Below are 18,114 nucleotides of genomic sequence, written 5' to 3'. Positions count from 1 at the left end.
AGCTACAGCAGCACATGCAGAGGAAGAAGAGCTACAGCAGCGGATGCAGAGGAAGAAGAGCTACAGCAGCACATGCAGAGGAAGAAGAGCTACAGCAGCACATGCAGAGGAAGAAGAGCTACAGCAGCAGATGCAGAGGAAGAAGAGCTACAGCAGCACATGCAGAGGAAGAGCTACAGCAGCACATGCAGAGGAAGAAGAGCTACAGCAGCGGATGCAGAGGAAGAAGAGCTACAGCAGCACATGCAGAGGAAGAAGAGCTACAGCAGCACATGCAGAGGAAGAAGAGCTACAACAGCAGATGCAGAGGAAGAACTACAGCAGCACATGCAGAGGAAGAAGAGCTACAGCAGCAGATGCAGAGGAAGAAGAGCTACAGCAGCACATGCAGAGGAAGAAGAGCTACAACAGCAGATGCAGAGGAAGAGCTACAGCAGCACATGCAGAGGAAGAAGAGCTACAGCAGCAGATGCAGAGGAAGAAGAGCTACAGCAGCACATGCAGAGGAAGAAGAGCTACAGCAGCAGATGCAGAGGAAGAGCTACAGCAGCACATGCAGAGGAAGAAGAGCTACAGCAGCAGATGCAGAGGAAGAGCTACAGCAGCAAATGCAGAGGAAGAAGAGCTACAGCAGCAGATGCAGAGGAAGAAGAGCTACAGCAGCACATGCAGAGGAAGAAGAGCTACAACAGCAGATGCAGAGGAAGAGCTACAGCAGCACATGCAGAGGAAGAAGAGCTACAGCAGCAGATGCAGAGGAAGAAGAGCTACAGCAGCACATGCAGAGGAAGAAGAGCTACAGCAGTAGATGCAGAGGAGGAAGAGCTACAGCAGCACATGCAGAGGAAGAGCTACAGCAGCAGATGCAGAGGAAGAAGTGCTACAGCAGCACATGCAGAGGAAGAAGTGCTACAGCAGCAGATGCAGAGGAGGAAGAGCTACAGCAGCACATGCAGAGGAAGAGCTACAGCAGCAGATGCAGAGAAGGAAGAGCTACAGCAGCACATGCAGAGGAAGAGCTACAGCAGCAGATGCAGAGGAGGAAGAGCTACAGCAGCACATGCAGAGGAAGAGCTACAGCAGCAGATGCAGAGGAAGAAGAGCTACAGCAGCACATGCAGAGGAAGAAGAGCTACAGCAGCACATGCAGAGGAAGAGCTACAGCAGCACATGCAGAGGAAGAAGAGCTACAGCAGTAGATGCAGAGGAGGAAGAGCTACAGCAGCACATGCAGAGGAAGAAGTGCTACAGCAGCACATGCAGAGGAAGAGCTACAGCAGCAGATGCAGAGGAAGAAGTGCTACAGCAGCAGATGCAGAGGAAGAAGTGCTACAGCAGCAGATGCAGAGGAGGAAGAGCTACAGCAGCACATGCAGAGGAAGAGCTACAGCAGCAGATGCAGAGGAGGAAGAGCTACAGCAGCACATGCAGAGGAAGAGCTACAGCACAACCTGAAGAGTGAAAAGAATGGAAGTCAGAGAAAGAATGGATAGAGGAAGATGAGGAGAGAAGAGGAGAGGGAAAGAGACAGACTAGAGAGAGAGAGAGAGAGAGTGTAAAAGAGGTGGAATTTTCTGATGCAGCAATTAGGACCACACTGTCTGGGCAAGTGAACAAGGATGAATATTTTAGTCCGGAGATCTCGGCGGGTACCTAAGGTGGGGCGGCGGGGGTCTTCTGGCTGGCACACAGTTGCATACACACACACACACACACACACACACACAGACAGACAGACAGACAGACAGACAGACAGACACACACACACACACACACACACACACACACATACAGACAGACACACACACACACACACAAACACACACGCACAGACACACACACACACACACAGACACACACACACACACACACAGACACACACACACACACACACATAGTCACACACACACACACACACACAAACACACACACACGCACAGACACACACACACACACACAAACACACACGCACATACACACACACACACACACACACATAGTCACACACACACACACATAGTCACACACACACACACAGTCACACACACACACACACACAGTCACACACACACAGTCACACACACACACACACGTACTGTACAGCGGCGGCGAGAGAGAGAGAGCGAGAGCTGCCAAGATTCTTCACCTCCCAATCACAGACGCCACAATTATCACATCAGGATAAACACTGCCAACTGTTTACGCTCGCCAAACTCTGGCATAAGAAGAGCGGCATGAGGGAGGAAGTTGAAGAAGCTGAAGAACCTGAAGAAGGTGAAGAAACCTGAAGAACCTGGAGAACATGAATAACTTGAAGAACTTGAAGAACCAGAAGAACCTGAAGAAGCTGAAGAATCTAAAGAACCTGAAGAACTTGAAGAAACTGAAGAAGCTGAAGAACCTGAAGAAGCTGAAGAACCTGAAGAAGCTGAAGAAGCTGAAGAACCTGAAGAACAAGAAGAACCTGAAGAACCAGAAGAACCTGAAGAACCTGAAGAACCTGAAGAACCAGAAGAACCTGAAGAACCAGAAGAACCTGAAGAACCTGAAGAACCTGAAGAACCAGAAGAACCTGAAGAAGCTGAAGAACCTGAACAACCAGAAGAACCTGAGGAACCTGAAGAAGCTGAAGAACCAGAATAACCTGAAGAACCTGAAGAACCTGAAGAACCAGAAGAACCAGAAGAACCTGAAGAACCTGAAGAACCAGAAGAACCTGAAGAACCAGAAGAAGCTGAAGAACTTGAAGAAGGTGAAGAAACCTGAAGAACCTGGAGGACCTGAAGAACATGAAAAACCTGAAGAACTTGAAGAATCAGAAGAAGCTGAAGAAACCTGAAAACCTGAAGAAGTTGTAGAACCTGAAGAAACCTGAAGAACCTGAAGAACCTGAAGAACCTAAAGAACCTGAAGAATCTGAAAAACCTAAAGAACCTAAAGAACCTGAAGAATCTGAAAAACCTGAAGAATCTGAAGAACCTGACTGTGTTAGTTCTTCAGGAGCCAAACATTTACAACTACACATCGTTTGTAAGACTGTTCCTTATCAAAGGGGACGTATTAAGTAGAAAACTATATATAGGAAGCATCGTTACAACTGTATATATATATATATATATATATATATATATATATATATATATATATATATATATATATATATATATATACAGTTGTAACGATGCTTCCTCGTCATAGCTCGCTCAAAGCTGTAATGTGATGGATTTAGAGTCCCAGAAAAGGACCGTTTTTACCTATCCACTATCTCCGCCCACTGCGCTGTACTTGCAGAATTCACGGTCACACGCAGGGGTCAACGATAACAGGGAAATGCCACCGAGAAGAGGCAGCAGCAGATCTGTTTCTGTTATCAAGCTCCATATTGTGGTTTATAATGAACGAAATGTAAAATCCAAGCGTGTCATAATTTATAATTGTTTTTTTTACTTTTATGACACACTTTACATTTCAAAACAAAACAAAAAAGACAAACATATTATTTTTAAGGCTGCTGTCCCGACCCAATCTGGATTTTGTTGTATCTGATCTAGATTTAGTCCTGAGTCCTGGTAAAGACCAACATCCGGTCTTGGTTTTGTCCTGGTCCTGGTTTTGTCCAGGTCCTGGTTTTGTCTAGGTCCTGGTTTTGCCCAGATCCTGGTTTTGTCCCGGTCCTGGTTTTGTCCCGGTCCTGGTTTTGCCCAGATCCTGGTTTTGTCCAGATCCTGGTTTTGTCCCGGTCCTGGTTTTGTCCCGGTCCTGGTTTTGTCCCGCTCCTGGTTTTGTCCCGCTCCTGGTTTTGTCCCGGTCCTGGTTTTGTCCCGGTCCTGGTTTTGCCCAGGTCCTGGTTTTGTCCAGATCCTGGTTTTGCCCAGGTCCTGGTTTTGCCCAGGTCCTGGTTTTGTCCCAGTCCTGGTTTTGTCCCGGTCCTGGTTTTGCCCAGGTCCTGGTTTTGTCCAGATCCTGGTTTTGCCCAGGTCCTGGTTTTGTCCAGATCCTGGTTTTGTCCAGATCCTGGTTTTGTCCCGGTCCTGGTTTTGTCCAGATCCTGGTTTTGTCCCGCTCCTGGTTTTGTCCCGGTCCTGGTTTTGTCCAGGTCCTGGTTTTGCCCAGGTCCTGGTTTTGTCCAGATCCTGGTTTTGTCCCGGTCCTGGTTTTGTCCCGGTCCTGGTTTTGTCCCGGTCCTGGTTTTGTCCCGGTCCTGGTTTTGTCCCGGTCCTGGTTTTGCCCAGGTCCTGGTTTTGCCCAGATCCTGGTTTTGTCCCGGTCCTGGTTTTGTCCCGGTCCTGGTTTTGCCCAGGTCCTGGTTTTGCCCAGGTCCTGGTTTCGTCCAGATCCTGGTTTTGTCCCGATCCTGGTTTTGCCCAGGTCCTGGTTTTGCCCAGGTCCTGGTTTTGTACCGGTCCTGGTTTTGTCCCGGTCCTGGTTTTGTCCCGGTCCTGGTTCCGTCCTCACAATCACAAATGAAACAAAATGGCAAAAATACAAAATTAGTTTCGTAAACATACAAATCAATACCGAGCATTTGGTTGGCTGACATCATAAAGTTCAAATGGGGGAGGGGGAGTGAGAGACATTCATCAAATAATGTCTTAAAGTCAAATTACCCGTATGTGTTTCTGTTGTTTGTTTGTAAAATAAAATAACTAAAATAACTAAAATAAATAAAATACATAAAATAAAATAAATACTATTAATACAATTAACAAAATAAAAAGGTTTACAACTGTGCAAACTGTGCATTATTTTTGATCCAGCAAATAATCAGAATTCTGGTTGATTGTGTCACTTTTATACAGCTGCATGGCACAATCTTTTTCCCTTGCGATTTTCAAATACCTGGGTTTGGGACCGGCTCTAAAAGTCTGTTTTCTTTCATTTCAATCATTTCCAAACACACATTTCCTCTTCCGTTTTCTGCTTTTTTCCCTCTTCTTCTTTACACCTAAAACCAAACGTACTCCCAGTCCCTCCACTCTCACACGCTGCCACTTCAGACTTCCTGGGTGGATTTCGAACGCCTCTTCACTTCACGAGCTTCATCAGAGCTCTCGTTTACCCATCGCCCCGTCCCAGTCAGAGAGCCAGTTGTTCAATGGGACCAGTGCAGCCCCCCCTCTCTCTCACCCCCCCTCGCGTGTAGGGTTTATTGTGGATGCTCCGTGCGAACCCTCCTCCCTGCCCCAACCGTCCTCTGCCCCATCTCCACTTGATTTATCGCTCGAAAATACCACTGCACTAATTAGTCAAGTAATTAATTAATAGGCATTTGCATTTGTGCATATGCAATTAGGGGGCTGGAGAGAGGCGAGTGCAGATGGGGTCCGGGAGCCTGGTGACGGTGGGAGGAGAGGGGGGAGGGTGTTTTTTGGGGGTGTAAGCTGTTTTTATGTGCAAGATGTCTTTTTTTTTTTACGTCTTTCAGAAAGGCAAAGGAAACGTTGTCACCTTCTTATAGACGTCAATGAGGTGGAACGAGAAGGAGAATGTCATGAGCACTTCCATGTCTTTTAACCAGGAAAAACAATCAAAAAATATATCATAAAATGCACAATAACAATGTACTTTGAGTTTTGAAATTGTACACACTTATTGTTGACAGTATAGCAATAACTGGCCTGAATTGTTAGCGTCTACTATGTTTTTACTAAAGCTATTAACTTTTTTTCTGAATCAAATACATTGATATTTTAATGTGTTATATGAAAGGCTGCAACGATGATTATCACTATTATTATCATCATCCTTATTATTATTATCATTGTTACTACTATTATTATTATTATTATTAATCAACTAATCGTGACTAGTCGGCAATAAAAAAATAATAATTGTGACTATTTGATCATCATAATCGTTTTTTACACTTTATTTTTAAATATTCACGATCCAGAGGCCTTCAATCCTCAAATTTCAACCTTTATAATGTATTTGAAAAGTCTCAATGTCCAATAGAAATCCTAGTTTGACAATTGTTGAATAGTCAAGTACTAAAATATTTGTTAATAGCAGACCAAATGTGATAACTGCAGTAGTTTTGGCCATATGCTCTGCTAACATGTGGTGTACAAACATGTATTTTGGACGAAGGATACTCTTGTTTAGTTCTAAATTAACTCTAGATTAAAGCTGGTTTGATCCAGATCAATGATATGGTCTAACTTTTGTATATTTTGCATATATTTGTCCGTTTAAGAGAACATAGATTGAGTATTCACACAAAAGTATGAGATTCGATCCACGCTCTGATCTCTGCACCGCTCTTCACCTCGGATTGTGTGATCAATGCTTTAGCGACCTCGTAAAGCAGTGTCCCTATCTCGCAATGGTCTCATGAGTGGCTTGGGGACTTGAGAGACTACTGGAAGCATTGGACCGGAAAAAAAAAAAATGGAGTGAAAATATTCGATATCTAAAAGAAAAGACGACACGAGCCTTCGCATTTCAATCGTGTGGACTTAGTCGAGGAGAACCAGCGCGGCAGGTGGCCATTACTTAAGTCTAATCCACAAACAAACACCATGAAAAGTCGTTCTTAAATATCATAATTCCCAACAAGCTCTCCTCCAGCGTTTCAATATTACATCAAAGCCTGCCTAAATTGGACTCTCTGCGAGGCCCCGGCGTTGGCTAAAGCCTCGCTGTTGACATTTAGCATTTATTTTGGCAAGGTGACGCGAAGGTTGTTTGGGACTTGTTGCGAATCTCCCGTCGTACGCCAAAGCTCCCCGAAGTGCGCCATGGTAGGATAGGGCAGCAATTTGGCCAGAATCAAGCTTAATGCCTTTGCTATCCTCTTTTTTTTCCTTTCTCGGTACACACATGCACACACAAACAAAAAACCCAATCGCCCGGCGTCGCTTGTGCTCGTGCCAGGTTAGCGTCGTCCCATTTGGGGACGGGGGAAACATTAGCGGCCGTCCCTGCAGCTGCCACGCGACCGGTGACCCCAGGGATGACCCCGCCGCCTGGTAAATGATCCCTTAGCTGTGGCGGCGCAAGGACACAAAGAAGAAGATTCCGCCATCAGCAATTTCTCAGCCGGCAGGTCCCCAGGTCCACGCCCAAGTCGGTGCCAAGTTGGACGCCGTGGTCATCATGCTCATTTCTCCCACATTAACTCCACTAATGTCGGGTAAATAGAGAGATCTCCGAGCAGCACAATGGGAAGATGGTATTTCCTTTTGGCTTGTCCAGTAAACTGAGCAAAAGGGCGTCGATTTGCGTTGCGATCACAGTAGGCCGTTTCACGACTTTGGACATGGACGAAAGGGTGAACTGGGTAGTGAAAGCAGTGACAGCTTTTGCGTAGGTTTCGATTGTAATTCGCACGATTCCACCCAGTGCACGTTTACATTTGACCGACAACGCATTCCTGAACCAGAGAAAAGTCTCGCGGCTAAAATGTTGTATAAAGTATTTGCGAAAAAATGTAAAAAATGCATACGAACCGACGAGTCAACAATGCGGCTTTCCTCTGAGTGGCCTGTGAATAATGCATTTGCTGTCGAGATGTCAGCCCGGTGCAAAATCTCACGACCGAAAAGAGGGCCACAGATAATGACTGCGCCCATGGCAACTTCCTAAATAAGGTGAATAAGTGCTATTTTGAGAACTTTTGACTGTTCTTAAAATGGAATATTTTGTCGTATTCGTTGCTCTGAATGGATGGTTGTTGGAATGGGCAAAGCTAAAGTCTCTTCTAATGAAATCACAACTTTACAAAAATGGTTCTGTTCAATTGCACTCGCAGTTATTTAAATATCTCAATGGCCGATTCTGGCTCCGCACAGCAGTCTTCATTTTGGCTGCACAGTAGCACATTTGTTAGCACTTTCGCACAACATCAAGCGGATTTAGATTCAGAAAACGTCACATAACCACATTTGTAGCTCCACATAACGTATAAAACACGCAAGTCAATGGACAACAAGTCGATAAGAATGAACTGCAGATATAAGATCAACGACAAGTTCAACCATTCCTGAACAGTGCGAGGTGTTTCCTTGTGTATTTTGCATGTGCAGCAGGTTCTAACGTTTCCCCGACCGCCACTAACACGTGGGTTAGCCTAGCTCGGCCCATTGGCAAACCCACACCCTCGCCCATCCGATTCCCGCGTACGCCGTGTCTGCAGAACGGAGAGGATTACGCATGTTTACCTTTACCGTGAGTTAACCAGGCTTAGCACCGGCACAACCGCGCCCCTCGATCAGTCGAAAGTGCTCGGCATTAGGAGGAATTATTGCCACGCTGCGATGCCAACCATGCCTTTGAAATCCCGGGCACCTCTGCCAGCTCCAAACCATGACACCCCCCGATCTCCTTCCTCATTTTTCATACATCCCCAGTGAGTGGGGCACACCTGGGTCCCCGCTCCCGCTCACTCTGTTCTCTCTGCGCTCCGTGCCCCCCCCCCCCGCGGGCTGGAACACACCAGGCCTGGCAGAGCACCACCCGGCCGTGGAAAAAACACTGGCGCTCCACACTTGGCCACCAACCACCACCCAGCCGACAGCAGTGGCCCTATGTAACGCTATACCTTTGCGGCTTCGGCAAGTGGGTCACGGCGAGCCCCACAAGAGTCGGAGCGAATCAGAATCGGTTTAGCTTGTCGTTCCCGTGAATACATGGAGGCATAATTTGATCCAATTAGGTAAATAAATAAACAATATGCCTTCTGTTGCATGGCCTTAATGCACTTATAATGCCGCCCCATCCCCCTCCAAGTGTACCCAGGCTGCCTCCCAGCGCTAAACCCTGCAGTTCACCACCTTTCATTTGCAAAGTATTTATTAAATGTAATTGCATTAGGGGCGGAAATAATATACTTAACACATAATCTTCTCAAACAGATAAAGCATATTTGCACGGACCATAATCATCAATTTGGATAATACAAGAGACTGACTAATAATTACATTACAGCAAATGTGAAAGTGATACATTTGTTTGTCCCCGAAACAGTTGTAAAATTTGTTTCTGACGCCAAAGCCCGTTCATACGACATCATTTTTCTGTGTTTTTATTCATAGTTGATGCAGTTGTTTCGAGCAAATTTGTCCATGGACGTGTTTTTGGCTCCGTGTCGCAGCTAGACATGGAATTTGTAAAAGGATTAAAAAATGGAACTTTAGCTATTGCATAAACACATTAATTTGATTGGTTCTGAAATCGTGTAATTCAGTTGTAATTTTTCGCTAAAATGATTTATCTGGCTCGCTCATTTGTGTCATTGCAAAGCAGTTTTAACACCACTCGGGGACTAAACTTGACAGACATGACAACATTCACTGTTTGTTACAGTTTTTTTTTCCCTTTTATGCTCTTAATTCTTGCAACTGTGGGCTTTGAGGAGGGCTACACACAAGAGACTGATCAACACCATGATAAACCGGTCAATATCGAGTCAACGTTCTTCTGTTTAAAGGTGCACTATTATTCCACAGGATGTAATCGAACGTGAAGACAAGCAGTACCGTATTTTCCGGACTATAAGTCGCACTGGACTATAAGTCGCACTGGACTATAAGTCGCACCAGCCAAAAAAAGCATAATAGAGAAGAAAAAAACATGTATAAGTTGCACTGGAGTATGAAATGCGGTTGCAAGTGTGAAAATAACAAATAATATCACATATAAGTCGCTCTGGAGTATAAGTATATAAGTATAAATACAAGTGTAAGTCCCACCCCGACCAACACTATGAAAAATGGTGCGACTTATAGTCCGGAAAGTACGGTAAGTATTTCCATGGAGACAAACAGGCGATGAAGCCCCTACAAGAAAAGTTACACAGAGCACCTTTAATCTATCTGGTATACAGTAAAAGTTGAGTCCACGTTAAAAGTAAGGCACAATCTCGTTACGACCGCCTTTTTCTTCATCAAATTTATCATTTATCATTCAACACATTTACCAAATCTGTCATTCTTTACTTTAGCGTTGAATTGTTTCCAACGTTTATTCTTTATTTCTTTCTACATGGGAATCTCTACCTTCACCCCTCTCATCGCTTCCACTGCCCAGCGATCGCACCGACTTAAGATAAACCCCGATAATCATGCGTGGGAATAACGTCATGATGGGATCTACACTTAATCCAAGTGTTATCCCGGCGACTGGTCGTTAGGGTCACACGTGAAGAGTCTGCAGCCATTAAACAGATCTTTACACATTAAGTGGCCGTAAGGTGATGGATAAACACTATTAGGGTAATTACTATACCGAGGCTGCGGCATTACATAAATAAAGACATGGATAGTGGCCCTCGTGCGCGCCGCAAACAGATTTCAGCCATTAATGATTATTTATAGACGTGGACAAGTGGCACACGATGAGGCGTAGGCTTGATACTGGCACTGTGCAGTTGGAATATAGAATAGAGTGGAAAAAGTACACCCCAACGCACGATATCGCTGAAAATTGTGAGGTAATGTCTGGTAAAGATGCAACGGTTAAGCGACTAGTTGTGACTAGTCGACTTTCAGATAATAATCGGCGTATTTTGATCATCGATTGTAAAGACGGTGGCATTATTAAATCCAAATGTCAAAGGATAATGAACTATTTCAAGGTTTTTAACAATAATACATGTTATTTGTAAGTATTTTCTATCCAAAAGCCAACGTATTTCACCCTTTATTTTGTTGATAATGTCTTGTAAAAGCCTCTGTACAATAAAAACAACTCTTTGACTGGTTGACTAATCGAAAAATCAATCGGTAACTAGTTGACTTTCAATTAATAATCGGTGTATTTTGATCATTGGTTGTACAGACTTGTAAAAACACATGAACAAAGACAGCGGCATTATTAAATCAAAAATGTCAAAGGATAATGAACTATTTCAGGTTTTTAACAATAATACACGTTATTTGTAAGTATTTTCTGTCCAAAAGTCACTGTATTTCACCCTTTATTTGTTGATAATGTCTTTTAAAAGCCTCTTTGTGCAATAGAAATAACTGTTTGACTAATCGAAAAATTAATCGGTAACTATAGTTGACTTTAAAATAATAATCAGTGTATTTTGATCATTGTTAGCTGGATTGTACAGACTCGTAAAAACACATGAACAAAGACGGCGGCATTATTAAATCCAAAATGTCAAAGGATAATTAACTATTTCAGGATTTCATCAATAATACGCGTGATTTGTAAGTATTTTCTGTCCAAAAATCACTGTATTTCACCCTTTAATTAGTTGATAATGTCTTTTAAAAGCCTCTGTGTGCAATAGAAATAACTCTTTGACTAATCGAAAAACGAACCAGTAACTAGTTGACTGCTGAACTGTCTTTGGTTGTGGCTCTGATGCCTCGTGCTCATTAGTCTTCACTGTGTCTTGGTTCCACAGTCTCATCCACAAACTGAGCATCTTTAAACGGAAAATGGAAAATCCACACAAGGTTAATTCCGCAGACTATTTTGACAAGGCTGATTTGATTCACTTAGCACTGCCGAGGCCATGCCAATGCAGCCGTATTTAAATCACATATTGTCAGATTTGGGTAGGAAATAGCCGCAGCCTCCCCAGAAGCAACAGCGCAGGTCAACTGCGATGAGTTTTGTTGTTCCACCATTTTATTTTCTCCTGTTTTCTGGGTGTGTGAGCGGTAGCGCGGTGACAGATGGCGAGTCCCTCCTCCTCCACCTCCACCTCCTCCTCCTCCTCCACCTCCTCCTCCTCTGCCTCTCCCTCTCTCTCTCTCTCTCTCTCTATCTCTCTCTCTCTCTCTCTCTCTTCCCCCGGGGAGGGCAGATCTCTCCGAATGCGGGCGCATGTCAATCACGGCGCTCTCATGTGATGGCTCTTGCCGGTGACGTGCCAGCCATATGGGCGCTGGCATCACAGACCGTAGCTGGTATGTAACCTCGTCCTCCGGTAGGCGCACACGCAGACGCACACGCGCGCGGCTCGCACACGTAGACAGCACTTGTGCGCACTTCTCCGCGCGCCCCGCTCCAGACGCACGGTTCGTTCACGCGGGCTTCACGCTCTCAGTCCGGTGCGCGCGCGCTGCGGGAGAGCCACGACGAGCTGACGGTGAGAGAAACGCGTCTCACTCAGACGAGAAGCGGCGGGTCGTTTGGTCCCTGAAGATGGTCTGAAGTTTTTTTCCATCCTTCCTTTTTTTTTTAAACCTCCCGTTTCTTGCAAAGAGCTCGAGCCAAAGGTGAGTTGAATTACAGGCTATTTAAGTCAAATAAACGTGCACAATTCGACAATGTATTTAATTTTATCTAATTTATGCAGTGATTGCAGGGGACGTTTTAATGTTTTCAGGCCTGTAAATGCACTGGATTCAACACATATGGGATTATTATTATTAACTGGGTTTTTGGTATCTACCAACGTGTGTAAAAGAGCCAATTCTAATCATTGTTCCTAGTGATGCCCTTCAACTTTTGACACCCATAAAAATAGACTTCTCTGTCCACTGCACTTGACAGCATCTGCATTCTCTACGTGACTTCTGTCGACACAGAAGCAGACGCGTAGGTCCAGTCCAGATACTCATTTGATCAAGAGACGCGATACAAACAAAAGATAAGACAGAGAACACTGATGGTTGTTCAGTGCCAGTTCTCTGCTCCTTCACGGGTTGTGTGGCGGCGCGAGCCTGAAGGACGTCCTCGAGCCGCAATAGGAGATTTATTGACGGGTTTTGTTGCTGATTTGCGCGTTTAATCTCGGAGCAAACGAAAGGGTGGGACAGCGCCATTGAGTGTGTGACAGCCCGTGATTTATCTTGTATTTGTTTCCTTTTTGGATCAGGCGTTTTAAAGTATTTTTATTTTTAACGAGGGCTAAAAGGCTACATCTGTAAAAGCCAGTGCGAAAAAGGTGCTGCGGAAATGCGCACTCTTGCATACTGAATTATGTGTGAAATCTATTTCGTGTAACTGCACGGTCTGTTAATTAAACGTTGCTGTTGTGTTTTTCCCCCTAACATCTAATTGAGCAAACCTCCCGAGCCTGAGATTTCAGAAGTAGATTTTGCCCCTGGCACACCCCCCGAGATAATTAACCAACCATCACACACAGCTCTACCTTACTTAAGCGCGCGCTCGGGGTGTGCGTAGTGGTAATGATAAGAGATGGGACAGGAGACGTGTTAAGGAGCGAGCCAATGGAGAGTTATTGGAGCTGTCACACATCTCAGTTGGCTGTTCACTGATGGAGCGCGCGCACTGCGAGCGGTAGGACATTTACCTCTAATTACAACTACTTTGCACAGAGAAGGAAGGATGTGACTTTAGCGACTTAAATGTTTCAATCATTTAGTTTTAAAGGATTTATTCTGATGGGAAAGTTATATTTTGCAGCATGCAGTAAATTAAAAATCAGTTTTTTTGCATGTAAAATAATGCTTGTTATTTAAAAAAAATATATTTTAACGATACAATTCAATACGATTAACTAATGAGACAAATACAATTATTTTGATTGTGTTACAACTTTTAAAATACATTTCAGAATTTTAAGTTTAAAATTATACAGTAAAACAGAACAGGGTTTTAATAAGACATTATGCAAGTCGCTTACAATGGATCCGATCTAAATTAGTGCATATTTTATGACATCTACAGAATTGAATTAGACAATGTCGCAAGTGTGCAGGAAATGGTGTTACGGGTGATGGATCTTATGCTGATCCTGACCGTTACTTGAGACAGGTGTCACCGGCCTTGGGACAGGGCAAATTCTTGCATCTTAAACATGGACACAGGTGTTAGAGATATTCATATTGGCACAGTTTAAATACGCACCAATAGAACTCCCTTATTATGTACATTTTACAAACTGTACGATTGCATTTACCACAAAATACTGAGTTAGCTTCAGACGCGTGCGTTTTCGTTTTATCTGCGGTCTTGTTTTGTGGCCTTCACTGTGAGACGCGTCCTTTGTGTCAGGATCAGCTAAGATCAAAAATCCACTTCATCTACATGTTATAAATTAAATAAAACGGAGAGCAGTGAATACTGCTGGAATGTAGCCAGCTCTGAGGCGGTTTGTGGGGGTATATTTGCGGGCATCAGGAGGAGTGAGAGAGTGGGGGCCCCCATGGGACCTGTAATGTGGCCCCCGCCGCTGGGACCCGCTGCGCGAGGACGAGGCAGGGCACACGGATGACAGCAGGGAATTAAAAGGGGATCCGTCTGGATGGAGCCCTGGGCTCAGCTTTAAGACCATTTCTCTCCGTGGCGTTTATTTATTCCACCTTATTTACCACAAAAGAAAGTACGAGGTTTTGTTCAAGACAAAAGCTAAATGAGAGTTTAATAAAATGCCGCTCATTGGAGTGTCAGCTGTTAATGAGCCGAGTGACCTTTCACCCGGGAGCTTTTACCTGCAGCAGAGCGCTCTAATTTGGACTTGTCACAGATATTTGAGCTCTCCTTTGTCTTTTTAGTGACATTTCTAACATTGTGTTTTTGTTGCAGAGGCGTGATGTTGACGAGGCTGTTCAGTGACCCCTCGCTGCTGCCGGACGTGCAGAAATACTCGGGCTGGGCCGAGGACAGCGACGGCGATGACTCCAAGATCAAAGAGGAGGACGGAGAGGGCCAGGATGACATGGACAGCCTCCGCACGCACTCGGAGCACGCGGGAGAGGACGATGAAGACGATGACATGGAGGAGGAGGACGAGGAGGGGGAGGACACCGAGGGAGACAGGCCCAAGAAACGTGGTCCAAAGAAGCGTAAAATGACCCAGGCGCGCATCGAGCGTTCGCGGCTACGGCGGGTCAAGGCCAATGCCCGGGAACGCACACGAATGCACGACCTGAATTCAGCGTTGGACAATCTTCGCAAAGTAGTGCCATGTTATTCTAAGACGCAAAAATTGTCCAAGATTGAGACATTGCGCTTGGCCAAGAACTATATCTGGGCCCTGTCCGAGATCCTGCGCTCTGGGAAACGGCCGGACTTGGTCTCGTACGTGCAGACGCTGTGCAAAGGCCTGTCTCAGCCCACGACGAACCTGGTGGCCGGCTGCCTGCAGCTCAACTCGCGGAACTTCCTCACGGAGCAGCAGTGCCAGGACGGGAGCCGCTACCCCTCCGGCTCCTTCTCGGTGCACTCATACCCGTACCAGTGCGCGCGCCTCTCCAGCCCGCATTGCCAACCGGGCTCCAACACGCACGCGCTGCGGACGCACGGCTACTCTTATGACTCCGTGTACGGCGCCAGCCCGGAGTACAATAGCCCCGAGTATGAGGCGCTCAGTCCGCCGCTGTGCGTCAAACACACGGGCTCTGCGTCGGCAGCAGAGGAGAAGCCCTACCATTATTCTATGCACTACTCGGGCCTGGCCGGGCCCCGGGCTCCCAGTGCGCACAACCTGGTGTTTGGTTCCTCGGGGCCGCGCAGTGGTGTTCACTCTGAAAACGTACTGCCTTACCACGACATGCACTTACATCACGAGCGCGCCCCGGTCTACGATGAACTTAACGCCTTCTTTCACAACTAGCGTGTGTTGAATCTGCCCTGGCCCGGCGCACTGACGGCTGACGTCAGGACGTCCAGCTCGTGTCAGAGCTCTGGTCAGAGAAGTTCTGGAGGACAATCCACTGTTGCGCAATAGAGTCTATCCAGCGTTTAAGGCTGAAATCTATGATGGGCCAATCATATCACGAGCTCTGAGCAAAAATGAATCAGAATCAAATGTTTTGAGCTGTCTATGTCTTAAATGTGTTTTTGCTCTGCAATGACCTCGAGCACTGCTGCAGCTGGATCCTGTGGTTTCTGATCAAACAAACTGCTGAAGGTCGAGAGGATCACGGGCTGAGAAGGAAAATATGAACTGTGAAATGCTCTTTGTGCTTGGGCTGTTTTCAAATCAATCGTTTCGCATCTATGCAAAACCCGAGCAGACCGGAGAGGCGCGAGGCCCATGGGACTGTCACTGTACGTGTCATCGCACTGTCCACGCGCGCGCACATCCACTACAACCAACATCTGCCACTTTAGTTTAGTTTGACTTTCATTAATTTATTGTAAACCATTGCACATTTGAATTTATGTTCATGATATGTTATTTATTTATTTATATTTATATATTATTATTATTATTATTATTATTATTATTATTGCACGTATTTATTGTTGTGTTGTTTTTGTAATTAATGTTAATAGTCTGTGGAACTGAAGGGATCCCAGTGTGTTTCTCTGAGCATTTTTTCATGAAGATTCAAGTCTTTCAATCTTTGTATTCAACCAACTGTGTGGTAAAATAAACGTAAATGAGTCACATTGTGGATTTGGACTTTTTTTAATTTTAAGATGTCGATTTAAAAGCCCCAAAGGCACAAGAAGTGACCCTTTGTTTTATCAAGGATTCCAAAGTATAAACGACTTACTAACGCTAATTCGTTTTTGTACCGGCCATATTCGTTAAACACATATTATTTGGCGAACCTTATGTCGAACCCTTTGCATTATGGGATGTGTTGCGCGTGGCCAGGCCTCGTGCAGCAACCCGCTGAGCTCTGGGCCTTCATTCAACAGCTCACAACCCGCAGAGGACGGCCAGCTCCCTCTTAAAGCGAACGCGTCCCACGTTTCATGGCACGCAGTTGCATTACCCCCAAACTTAATCCTTTTTAACCTAATAATTTCATATCGGGAAAATTAGAAATGAACCCGGCGCGCTGCTCTGCTCTGCTCTAACCAGTTGGTCGATGTACCACGTGATTAAACCCGCAGTAAACAAATAAATCGCATTAACTCGAGCCAAGCGCTTCGGTTCAAGGTCGCGCGGGCGATAACAGTGAAGGTCTAGTGCCTTTTTTGACCATTAAGACGCAAAATGGGAATGGGACGTGGTTCAGCACCGCGGAGAGCTCCTTCAGCAGCCCGTTTGCTTCATGACGGTCTGACTTAAAAAGCTGGTCCGGATCCAGCATCATCACGACGGGTGCATCTGGCAACATTAGATTGGATACTCATTATGTTTTGGGCATATTTGGAGCCGGGAAAGCACGTTTTTTTTGTAATGCTCTATAACGTGACTAAAAGCTAGAACCGAAAATAAACCAGTTCCTCGTGTATTTGCCAACATTTTACAACATTGAACAGAAATAATCCCAAAACTAAACCGTTTTACAGGGGGGGGGGGGGGAATTGCAAATTTAGGGCAACGTTAGTCTACTTGTTGAGTTGACACATTTCCCCCAAGACAATATTCTCCCAAAATTGGTTTTAAATTGCACACGTTCACGCGGAAATGCAAATGTAGAACAATGTTGCTAAATACACAATTTCCATTTTCATCCTTAAGTTCACAGGTGTATGTGTAATTCTTTGATCTTCTTTCTTGTTTTAAATTAAACATTGCACATAAACTATCCGCAGACTCTTCTTTCACAGTTTAACCTGGAATAATGGAATACATTTCATGGCAAGAATTCTTTAACAAACGTCTTTATATGCGGTGTGTATTTTGGTTTTAAATTTAACAATTTGTCACACAATGGGGAAATTAAAGTGTTGCAATGCCGAGTTGAAGAACAGAAGCAGAATAGAAATATGGAACTAATGTTAAATTACATTGTTTTAACGTTAAATCAAAGGTTCAGTTCCCTACTTTCCAGACCCACTTAGATTATGAAGAGAAAAGTGGCGTGCAGAGGGCTCTTCTCTCATGTGGAGTTACATCAGACAGGAGTAAAACCTTGTGATATTGACACACACAGAGTGACACTCGTGGTGCAGGGGGCAGCCGTCGCCACCCGGCTGCGTTTGGAGCGCTGCCCCGGGACCCATATGTTCCCAAAGTGTCCCGGTGCCGCTGCAGGACACACACGACTCCTCCGAGCTCAGACCAGGCTGGAGACGGCTGTCACTTATCACTGATCATCGGTCAGACTCAAACACAGACGGATAAGAGAGAACGCGTGACCACAGCGAGGTCAAGGCCAAACGAGTCGCCACAAAACTTTAATATTTATAAAGCTCCGCGCTGGAAATCACTCAGCAGCAATAACACGGGGAATTATCATGAGCATTATTATTATTACTACTATAGATATTTCAAAATGCAGAAGTATCTATGCATGAGACACTGATATTAGTGGGACAATAAAGGATTATCTTATCTTA

The 18,114-nt window shown here is 45.0% G+C and overlaps 1 protein-coding gene across 1 annotated transcript; it reads left to right on the top strand.

Annotated features, from left to right (window-relative positions):
- The first annotated feature begins 12,668 nt into the window (after window positions 1-12,668).
- LOC140358193 (neurogenic differentiation factor 2-like) lies at window positions 12,669-15,797 on the top strand. The gene is made up of 2 exons (XM_072442881.1): window positions 12,669-13,206; window positions 14,455-15,797. Exons 1-2 carry the CDS (start codon window positions 13,184-13,186, stop codon window positions 15,482-15,484), a joined length of 1,053 nt encoding a protein of 350 aa, XP_072298982.1. The 5' UTR covers window positions 12,669-13,183; the 3' UTR covers window positions 15,485-15,797.
- The last annotated feature ends 2,317 nt before the right edge of the window (window positions 15,798-18,114 follow it).

Source organism: Eucyclogobius newberryi, unplaced genomic scaffold (genome assembly GCF_026437365.1).
Source record: "Eucyclogobius newberryi isolate DKJ021-1_F unplaced genomic scaffold, fEucNew1.0.hap1 SCAF_13, whole genome shotgun sequence".
Classification (NCBI taxonomy): Eukaryota; Metazoa; Chordata; class Actinopteri; order Gobiiformes; family Gobiidae; genus Eucyclogobius; species Eucyclogobius newberryi.
The sequence above is the reverse complement of the archived record's forward strand: the minus strand, read 5'-3'. Positions and strand labels throughout refer to the sequence as shown.

Excerpts from the sequence above, each read along its gene's own strand:
- LOC140358193 (XM_072442881.1), top strand. The coding sequence starts at position 13,184 with ATGGAGCGCGCGCACTGCGAGCG. Across the intron at positions 13,207-14,454 it reads GAGCGCGCGCACTGCGAGCG|AGGCGTGATGTTGACGAGGC; the intron begins GTAGGACATTTA and ends TTTTTGTTGCAG.